Genomic DNA, 10,767 nt, shown 5'->3' on the forward strand with positions numbered 1-10,767 from the left:
GCACTTCTCTTTCTCTTCTAACATTCTTGAAAACCTATTTCGTATAGCCAACATTACTAGATCTACTTTCTTCTACCAATTTCTCAAGTAAATCAACCATAAACCCTTCATATGGTTCAAAAGCCTTATCATCATTCATTCTAGGCCCATGAGATTGTTTAAATGATACCCTAGGCCCATAGAATCGGTCACTTTGTGAGAACATGGTGATTAACCATTAGCTCTGATACCAAAAACTGATGCAGTGGGGCTGGAACAAACTAACACAAGACAGAAAGAGAGAGGAAGAGAGAGTAGAAAGGGTAGAGAAAACAGTCACCCAGAGCATGGTTTGACAGATTCAGACGAGCCCTTGATAGGTTTGGATATGTGTAGGCTCAGTCAGACCACACCTTGTTTATTAAGAGAGTGGGTTCCTCCGTAACCTTGGTTTCCGTGTATGTGGATGATATTGTAGTAACCGGGAGTGATACTAGTGAAATTGAGTCTCTTAAGCAACTCCTTCATCAAGAGTTTGAGGTAAAAGATCTGGGGGAATTACGACACTTCTTGGGCATTGAGGTAGCTAGATCCAAGCATGGGATTTTTGTCTCTCAACGAAAGTATTTTCTTGATCTGCTAGAAGAAATAGGAAAGTTGGGAATTAAACCTACGGACACACCTATTGAACAGAACCACAGGATTAGTGCAGAGGGTGGAGAGGCTATTGAAGATAAAGCTATGTTTCAACGGTTAGTTGGAAAGCTTCTCTATCTTTGCCTCACAAGACCTGACATCAGTTATGAAGTCAGTGTACTTAGTCAGTATATGCACTCTCCTAGAACTACTCACCTCCTTGCGGTTGAAAGGATATTAGCATATTTGAAGAGGTCCCCAGGTAGAGGCATTTTGTTCAAGAAAAATGACCACATGAAGATAGAAGTCTAGACAAGTGCTGATTGGGCTGGGTGTGTTGATGACCGAAGATCTACCTCTGGATATTGTGCCTTTGTTGGAGGTAATCTGGTCTCCTGGAAGAGTAAAAAACAAAGTGTTGTTTCTTGTTCAAGTGCTGAAGTTGAATATAGGTCCATGGCAAATGGTGTGGCTGAGATTCTATGGTTGAGGTCATTACTTGAGGAATTGGGTATTGTTTATGAAAAACCCCTAATGTTGTACTGTGATAATCAGGCTGCCATCAATATAGCCCATAATCCAGTACAACACGATAGAACTAAGCATATCGAAGTGGACCGGCATTTTATCAAAGAAAGGGTTACATCTCAAGAAGTATGCCTTCCCTACATCACCTCCGACATGTAGCTTGCAGACCTTCTCACCAAGGCTGTTTCAAAAAGAAGATCTATGCAAGTTGGGAATGACAAATATCTACTACCCAACTTGAGGGGGAGTGTAGGAAACTGTGGACCCCACATTGAGAGTATTCGTGTGACACCCTGAGATGTACTTAGATTTAATTGATTAGGATCAGCTTTCTTAGTAGGATAAGGATAAGTTTTATTCTATCTTATCTAGGATTAGTTTTATTTTAATCTTATCTTTTATTGCCATGTAAGCATTAAAGTTCTTTTACAATTAGGAAACCATGTATATAAATTAAGGAGTGGGGCGGCTGTTTTAAGCACTCCAACCATTCTCTTCTTTCAAAGCTTCTCCCACGAGTGCTCCTTCTCTATCTCTCTTCTTCTCCTTTTCTCCTTCTCTTTTATTTTCTGTTCAAAACCTGAAGAGTCTTTGTAGTCTTGTACGACTATTAGAGAAAAGAGAGAATTCCCAAGGAATCACTCCAAGGGGTCCTAGAATCACTCTAGGGTTTGTAGGAATCACTCCATACAGAAAGAGAGCTCTTAAGAAATCTTCATTCATTCATTAGCCTCAAAAGGAAGAGAATACATGTATTTATAGAGTGACTTGTGTGGCCTGGAACACTGTTCACCATAATTACAAAAAGTGCCACACTTTGTCTTGTGCATCAAGAAACACAATAACTTATGTTATAGCCCAGGCCCCACACAGAACTAGTTAAATTACGAAAATACCCATACTGTCCAAGTATACAAAACATAGAAAATTTAAGAAAATTCCAAATTTCATTCTTCAGCTCCTGCATTACTCAGTTCCCAAAGGAAATATTGCATGATTTTATCAGTCCTGTTTACCAATGATGTCAAGATTCCAAATATTGAAAGGTAATAAAATAGGGAGGTTGCTGAATGTGAACTTTATTAGTGTGATTTGACCCCCAAGAAAAAATTATAATTTATCTTCCAAGCTGTTAACTTCTTGGAGAATCCATCCAGTACATGATACCAAAAATTAGAGGACTTTGGGTTCCCACCTACAGGAAGACCTAGATATTTGATGGACTAATGTGCCACTGAGCAACCCAGAATCTCCACATTTAGCAACGCAAAGGAGTGAAGGAGTGACTAGGGAGCAATTATTTTTGTTTAACTTGTACTCTTAAGATTTATATGGGGTTGGCTCAGGTTGAGAGCCATGTACTACTAAAATTTCTAGATTAATACAAGTTACTGGTTACCAATTAAAAAGAACATTATCTTTTAACTCAATAAAGAAACTTTTCCCCAAGTTCACCTTCAAATTTGAAATTCTTTCAAAACATTTCACCAATAGATGAAAATTCTGCATATCTTCTTCCCCCAGTCCTAGCAAAAAATCATGATATTGTTATCAAAAAATAAATGAGAGGACACTTCTTGTTCCTTCCCCCCACCCTCTAATGAGGCCTAGATTGTCTGCCCTCGTTATTGAACTACTAAAGGCATCTGCTATGATAGTGAATAAGATTGGTGGCAATAGGTCCCCCTGCCTAAGGTCTCTTTTTGCTAGGAAAAAACCCTCAACACTCCCATTTACCATGGTAGAAAAGTGACTACACACTAAACCACTTTTTCCATTTGCTTCCAAACCCTCATTTATTCATAGCCAGATCGAAGAATAATGTTGAAATAATTTAGTTATTTGTGTTAGGGTCTGTTTGGCTAGTTAAAGCCTTTTTTTATTTTCTGTTATTGTACTCACTTACAGCAGGGGCACAAGAGTCTTTTCCCTTCTTATTTCTGCCGCCCTATTTAATATAATAGAAGCTGGCGCCGCCAGTACTGTTCCATTGCTCCAAACCTTTTCTTCTTCCTTTCTTTCTTCTTCTCTTCTCTCTTCTTCCCTTCTCTTCTCTACTTCCTCATATTTCAATCGGATTTATTGCCAAGATGGTATCAGAGCAAGGCTGTTGAATCTGGGCGACCAAGTTTTCTCTTCAAGTTGCTGAATCTGGGCGGAACAGAGGATTGAATCTGGGCTGATCAAATCAGATCTGCAACTGGTACAACCCTAAAGTTTTCTTTCTTCTTTTATTTCTTTCCTTGGTCGTGTACCAAGTGGAGAACAAATGAATCCAAACCACTGAATGTCGGCAAACTTTTGTGAGTGTTATACCTCTTTTATTTGTTGGATCGTGTGATCCTATACCTGTGAAAAGGTGACTGTAGGTCACAGATGACCTGTTTTCTCTGCTCGTTAGTCTGATTTCATGTGTGTTAGGATCTCTCTTATTGATTAATGCTGTGGTGGAACTTACTGGAAAACCAGTAGGTTGGGACTGTTCTTCATGCAGATCTGAAAATCAGTCTCGCCATAGTTCTTCTTTGGAAATTGGTGCTGTTTTTTGTGCTCAGATTAAGTCCAGAACTGAATTGTTGTGTGTGGATCTTTTGTCGATATAAGGAGGGATCCTAAGTTGAGAGTTTAGATAAAAAAAAACTTTGTGTTTACAATGTCGTCGGAGAATTCTACTACTTTAGAGATTTCAGGGAGCCACAATGGAGTGAGTGGGGAAATGGATATGAATTTCCCCATGACTGTTATTCCCTTTGATGGTTTGAACTACCTTGAGTGGTCTAGGGGAATAAAACTCTACACTGCTAGGGGGAAAATAGGATACATCAATGGGAGAGTGAAGGAACCGAAGAACATAAGTGCTGAATATGATAGGTGGAACCAAGAGAATAGTACAGTGATGTCATCGCTCTTGGTTTCCATGCTGCCACAGGTAAGGAAGATTTTTGTGGGCTGAAACTGCTTGTGAGACACTATGGGAACAAGCAGGGGGAGAGGAGAGACACTATGCCAAGATATACCAACTACAAGCTGAATCCTCTACTTGCAAGCAGGGGGAGAGGAGTCTCTCGATGTACTATTCTGATTTGACATCGATATGGAAAGAAGTTGATCACTATCAGAATGTGAATTGGAAGTGTGATGAAGATGCAAAGGCGTATAAGTCACTTGTATCTCAACAATGGGTCTTTGCCTTCCTCCTAGGGCTGAATCCTTCATATGAGTCCATCAGGGTGCAGATCTTGGGTAGTAAAGACTTGCCATCAGTTCATCAGTTCAGGAGGTGTATGCCTTAGTGCAGTCAGAGGAGAGTAGAAGAAGTGTGATGAATTGTGTAGAGGGGGAGTCAGTTGCCCTAGCTGTCCAAGGAAATTCAAATACAAATGTCGGAGGTGCTTTTAAGAAAGGTGATTCTCAGAAGAGAACAGATGATAAGAGTAAACTTTGGTGCACTCACTGCCAGAAGACAAGACACACCAGAGATACATGTTGGGATCTCCATGGAAAACCTAAATGGGCACAAGATTTGGGTAAGAAGTCAACACCTGATCAGGGCAAGAAACCAAGTCAACAGAATAAAAAAAAGTATAACTCAGCTAATATGGCATCTCCAGAGACTAGTCCATTGGTAACTCAGGAGAGGCACCCCAGTTCTGACCCCAAGGAAGAAATTATCAACTCCTTTCGTGACCATTTGGAATTGTATGGTAGGACTCTCCGCCAGATGGATTCCGGTTCTACTCCCTCTACCTCTTTCGCGTCTACATCAAGCAACGTTGCCACTGCCTTCCATGTGTCATCTCATACCACTGATTCTCCTTGGGTTATTGACTCCGGAGCCTGAAACCACATGACCAGTTAGTCAAATTTATTTCAGACATATAACCTTCTCTCTAGGAGAGATAAGATGAGACTAGCTGATGGTTCTTTCTCTACCATAGCTGGCCAAGGTACCATACCTCTCCCACTCGGTCTTACCCTTTCTAATGTACTGCATGTTCCGAAATTACCTATAAATTTGTTGTCCATTAATAGTATAACTCACTCCTTGAACTATTCAGTCACTTTCTTTCCGTCTTCATGTGTGTTTTAGGATTTGGCCTCGGGGAAGACGATTGGTAGAGGAAGCATGGTGGATGGTCTCTACGTGTTGGAGAATAAAGCTGGTCTTGTGGCTACAGAGTCCATGAGTTTGTTTGTCCAGTGAGAGTCAAGCCTATTTATGGCACAATCGTCTTGGTCATCTTTCTTTTGAGTCATTAAAAGTTATGTTCACAAAGTTGTTTGAGTCCTTGTCAGCGAGTCAGTTACAGTGTCAGACATGTCAATTGAGTAAACATTGTAGAAGTTCTTTTCCTTTGAGAAATAAAAGATCTTAATTTCCATTTCATATTGTTTATTCTGATGTTTGGGGCCCTGTTACTCTACCTACTGAGGCTGGATATAAGTACTTCATTACCTTGATTGATGGTTAGTCTAGATACACTTGGGTTTACCCTATGCGATCTAGAGATGAAGTGCCAAAAATTGTGAAAGACTTTCAACGCATGGTGTTTACTCAGTCCCAAACTAAAATCCATATCTTCCAGTCGGACAATGTGAAGGAATACTTCCATAGTGATCTCACAGGGTTTTTTGCTTCGAGTGGGTCACTTCAACGAAGCTCTTGTGCTAGGACACCCCAATAAAATGGTATTGCTGAATGAAAGAACCGTCACCTTCTCGAAGTAGCTCGTGGCTTATTAATTCATATGAATGTGCCAAAACGTTTTTGGATGGATGCAGTTTTGTGTGCTACATACATCATCAACTGCATGCCATGTCGGTTACTAGAGTATAAGGCCCCACATCAGCTTCTGTTTCCTACAGCTCCGTTGTCCACCATTCCAATGCATGTTTTTGGGTGTCGTTGCTTTGTCCATAACTTGTCCCCTACTCGAGGTAAGCTTGATCGTCGGGCTATTCCTTGTGTTTTCCTTGGTTACCCTTTATCTCGAAAGGGGTATCGTTGCTATGATCCTACCTCTCGCAAGTACTATGTCTCCATTGATGTATCCTTCTTTGAGAATCAACCTTTCTTCTCGGTTTCTCCTCGGGGGGAGAGTAGGGTTGAGAAGAAACAGGCAGCTCAAACTCAACTACCTCCTTTACCCGATCCTCCTCCATTCTATGTCTTTCATTGTCGCCATAAAAACCAGCAAAGGTCAAGAGCCGTGGAACCTGATACTATGCAACCAACATCATCGGATTCGCCAGAGGCAGATCCTTCTCATCAACCAGGTACACTTGCTCCTATTGATATGCCTGTTCCTCTCAATGTTGATTCCCCTATCATCAATGATCTTGATGTTCTTATTGCTAAGAGAAAGGGTGTTAGATCTTGTACCACTAGTCATCCTATCTCTAATTTTGTGTCCTATGATCACATTTCACCTTCATTCCATGCAATCCTCTCTTCTGTGGACAGTGTCCCCGTTCCTAAGAATGTGGCAGAAGCTTTATCTAAACCTGAATGGACAGATGCAATGTAGGAAGAAATTGATGCATTACACAAAAATGGCACTTGGGAGTTGGTTGATCTTCCTGAAGGGAAGGAACCAGTGGGTTGCAAGTGGGTGTTCACAGTGAAACACAAGGCTGATGGAGCTATTGAAAGGTACAAGGCTAGATTGGTAGCAAGAGACTTTTTCTCCAGTAGCCAAGATGAAATTTATCAGGATTCTTCTTTCAATGACAACAAATCTTGACTGGGAACTTCACCAATTGGACATCAAAAATGCTTTCTTGAATGGTGACTTGGAAGAGGAAGTGTACATGACCCAACCTCCAGGTTTTTGTGCCAAAGGCAGTGAACAAAAAGTGTGCAGGTTAAAAAAATCTTTATATGGGTTGAAACAATCACCTCGGGCTTGGTTTAGTAAGTTCCACTTAGCAGTTCAACAGATGGGGTTCAAACAATGTCAGTCAGATCACACTCTATTTGTGAAAAAAGGTGAAGGGAAAATTGCAGCTCTAATTGTGTATGGATGACATAGTGATCACAGGAGATTGGGAGGCTGAAATACGGAGACTAAAAAAAATTCTTAGCCACTCAATTTAAGGTGAAAGATCTAGGCCCCTTACATTATTTCCTTGGAATTAAAGTTGCCCGCTCTCACAAGGGCATCTTTATTTCCGAACGGAAATATGTACTAGATCTACTAGAAGATATAGGCAAGTTGGGGGTAAAACCAATTGACTCACCAATTGAATCTAATCATCAGCTGGGAGACAGTCAGGGAGAGTTTTTGAAAGATTTGAAGAAGTTCCAGAGACTCGTAGGGGGACTCTTGTATTTGTCTATGACCAGGCCTGATATTGCTTATGCAGTGGGTGTCCTTAGTCAGTTCATGCACAATCCTAGGACAACTCACTTTGAAGCTGTAGAGAGGATCCTTAGATACCTCAAGAAGTTTCCCGGAGTTGGTTTGTTGTTCTAGAAACATGGACACTTAAAGGTGGAAGTATATACTGATGCTGATTGGGCAGGAGCATTTGATGACCAAAAGTCTACCAGTGGGTATTGTGCCTTTGTAGGAGGAAACCTGGTCACATGGAGAAGTAAAAAACAAAGTGCGGTGGCTAGATCTAGTGCTGAAGCAGAATATAGAGCGATGTCTCATGGGGTTGCTGAAATCATGTGGATAAGAAATCTGTTAGGTGAACTGGGTTTTGCAGTGAGCAACCCTATGTCACTCTACTGTGACAATAAAGCTGCCATCGATATTGCTGCTAATCCAGTCCTGCATAATAGGACGAAACACATTGAAGTGGACAAGCATTTTATTAGAGAGAAACTTGTAAATGGAGAAGTGTGTACACCATATGTCAGCTCAGAAGAACAACTTGCAGATATCTTCACCAAAGGTCTTCATCATGTGCGGCACAATGATTTGTGTGACAAGTTGGGCTTGATTGACATCTATGCTCCAACTTGAGGGGGAGTGTTGAAATAATTTAGTTATTTGTGTTAGGTCTGTTTGGCTAGTTAAAGCCTTTTTTTTTTATTTTCTTTTATTGTACTCACTTACAGCAGGGGCACAAGAGTCTTTTCCCTTCTTATTTCTGCCGCCCTATATAATATAATAGAATCTGGCGCCGCCAGTACTGTTCCATTGCTCTAAACCTTTTCTTCTTCCTTTCTTCTTCTCTTCTCTCTTCTTCCCTTCTCTTCTCTACTTCCTCATATTTCAATCGGATTTATTGGCAAGAAATAATTATTCCAAGTAATCATAATCTTAGCATGCAATGCCTTCTAATTTTAGTTTTGTTTCCATTATGTTTATCTGCAGGAGACAAGAAAAGACAATCATGAAGCTTGTTGTTGATGCTGAGACAGATAAGGTTCTAGGTGCATCTATGTGTGGGCCTGATGCTCCTGAAATTATTCAGGTATGAATCTTCATTCTAAAGACATTTTTCAGAATTATTCCAAATTATATGATAATTTCTTTCTTTTTTTTTTCCATTCAACCATGAACTTGTTTTCAACACTTTTCTTGCTATCTCTTTGCATTGGAAGTGGCTTAATTGTCAAGCTCACCTTGCTCTATAGACTTATTTCTGTATCCTTGGATAAGCTTAGAGTTTGTTATTGATAAAATGAGTTTATTTATTCATTTCTTTTTTCCTCTTTCATTTTCTTTTTAAATTTTAAACCCTTAATGTTATTTTGGGCCATTTTCCACAGGGCATTGCTATTGCACTCAAGTGTGAAGCAACAAAGGCACAATTTGACAGCACGGTAAGCAGATTCTTTCATGAGAATTTAGGTAGCCCTGACAAATTGTTGATGCTATTTTTACAAAATTCTTTATTTACTTTACCCCCATAGAAAGGAGGAAAAGAAAGAAAGAAAGAAGAATGCTTCTCTGCAACCTGGTTTTCATTTAACATTGATAATTTACAAATTCACTGATGGTTTTCCAATCATGGATAATAATTAGTTGAGGGCTACCTATACTTTGAATTTCATTTTAGCTTTATCTTGGCGGGTAGCTCAGCATCCAGAGTGGTTGTTCTACTCTTCGGGATGTTAAGTGAATTATATTTACGTTTTTCTGTCACATTAGCGAGGGTGGGCCTTGGCGCAATGGTTGGGTTGCTCCATTGCAACCTGGGTGACCAGGGTTTGAATCTTGGAAACAGCCTCTCTGTATGTGCAGGGGTAAGGCTGCGTACATCTATCCCTCCCCAGACCCTGCATTGGTGCGAGCCTCATGCACTTGGCTGCCCTTTTTTTGTCACATAACAAGGTATATTCTATTTATTATCTTATTTTTTTCATATTTTCTTTGGCGGAGGGGTTGTTAAATACTTGAAAGTGATGGACATTGTACAACCTGCAATGGGAGAGGAAGTAGAGTGGGGTTTATTGTTTTGCTCTGCTTCATTCTTTTTTGATTGGTTCTCTGCTTAATTCATGATATATTTTGCAGTTTTCATAGTTCATACTCCTTAATTCTTAGGAAAGTCAATTGATGTAGGATGGTGCAATACAAAACCTTTGAGGAAAAGCTGTCGTGCAAGAAGCCTAGCCATTCCCTCGGACAGGAAATGGGGGTGGGTGGGTGGTTATGGTTTTACTAGGCAAATAGGTTCATCAGCCTTGGGCTAGACTGTATTCCTATCAACCCTGATATTGGTTACCTTTTTCTTTCATTCTAAAATTTACGCAGCATTAAAGCTCCTTGGATCCCGTAGTTCAGGAGTGCACTGCAGGCCTCCTATATATAGCAGTTCAACATTTACCCCTTGGAAAATCTTCCCACAATGCTCAGAGTTCTGTTTTTTTTTTTTTCTTTTTTTAAAGTCAAATCAACTAAAAAGGGGGAAAGAAAATCAGGGTACATGATGCGTCTAAAATAAATTAAATAATTTTTCTTTGGCTCTTCTGCTTCTTTCTCTTTTTTCTCTCTTATTTTTAGTGCAGAACTTTCTGTTGATTAGTGTAAAATAAATCAAATTATTCACACTGGATGCTTTAATTTGATGCATTTTTTTATTTGATCTGATTTGTTTTCTTTGGGGGTGGGGGTGGGGGTATTTGTACAGGTCGGAATTCACCCCTCAGCTGCTGAGGAGTTCGTGACGATGCGTTCTGTAACAAGGCGTGTTTCTGCAGAGAACAAGCCAAAAACAGATCCATGAAGAAAAAATGATTTAAAATGATGGGGAACATTTGGATGAGATATTCTTTTGGTTCTCTTTATTGGTACACAAATCTTACAATGTAGAAAGAAATAAAAACAGAAGGAAAATAGTGAAAGGTTCTGTTTGTTTAGTCTTGTCACAATAAAAAAAAATATTTTCCTGTTTACTGAAAGTTGGTCTTGCCATTTGTCATTCCCATATCTCACAAGAAAAAAAAAAAAAGAGAAAAAAAACAGAAACAGAGAGGGAGGGGGGAGGAAGCTTCTGAGATCACCCATCAGTAGAACTTCTTGATGACAACACTGGCCACCGATTCAGCATGTCATTACCAAAACATCCTCCCATCCTTGATCTAGAGATATCTGTAGGGTTCTTCGAAAATAACATCCCTTTTCAAATAGTTTTGTTTTGTAATGAAAATAACAAGCAGAAGTG

General features: G+C 39.8%; 1 protein-coding gene across 2 annotated transcripts in view; it reads left to right on the forward strand.

Moving 5' to 3' along the window:
- The window catches only part of LOC148801251 (glutathione reductase, cytosolic-like), a 72,154-nt gene extending 61,650 nt beyond the window's left edge, over nucleotides 1-10,504 (forward strand). For both annotated transcript variants that reach the window (XM_088900214.1, XM_088900215.1), the window contains exons 15-17: nucleotides 8,472-8,571; nucleotides 8,870-8,923; nucleotides 10,234-10,504. In XM_088900214.1, the coding sequence (XP_088756340.1) occupies nucleotides 8,472-8,571; nucleotides 8,870-8,923; nucleotides 10,234-10,329 (250 nt within the window). In that variant the 3' untranslated portion in view covers nucleotides 10,330-10,504. The remainder of the gene's footprint in view (nucleotides 1-8,471; nucleotides 8,572-8,869; nucleotides 8,924-10,233) is intronic.
- Nucleotides 10,505-10,767: the final 263 nt, after the last annotated feature.

This window comes from Nelumbo nucifera, chromosome 3, assembly GCF_055504915.1.
Source record: "Nelumbo nucifera cultivar China Antique chromosome 3, China Antique-T2T, whole genome shotgun sequence".
NCBI lineage: Eukaryota > Viridiplantae > Streptophyta > Magnoliopsida > Proteales > Nelumbonaceae > Nelumbo > Nelumbo nucifera.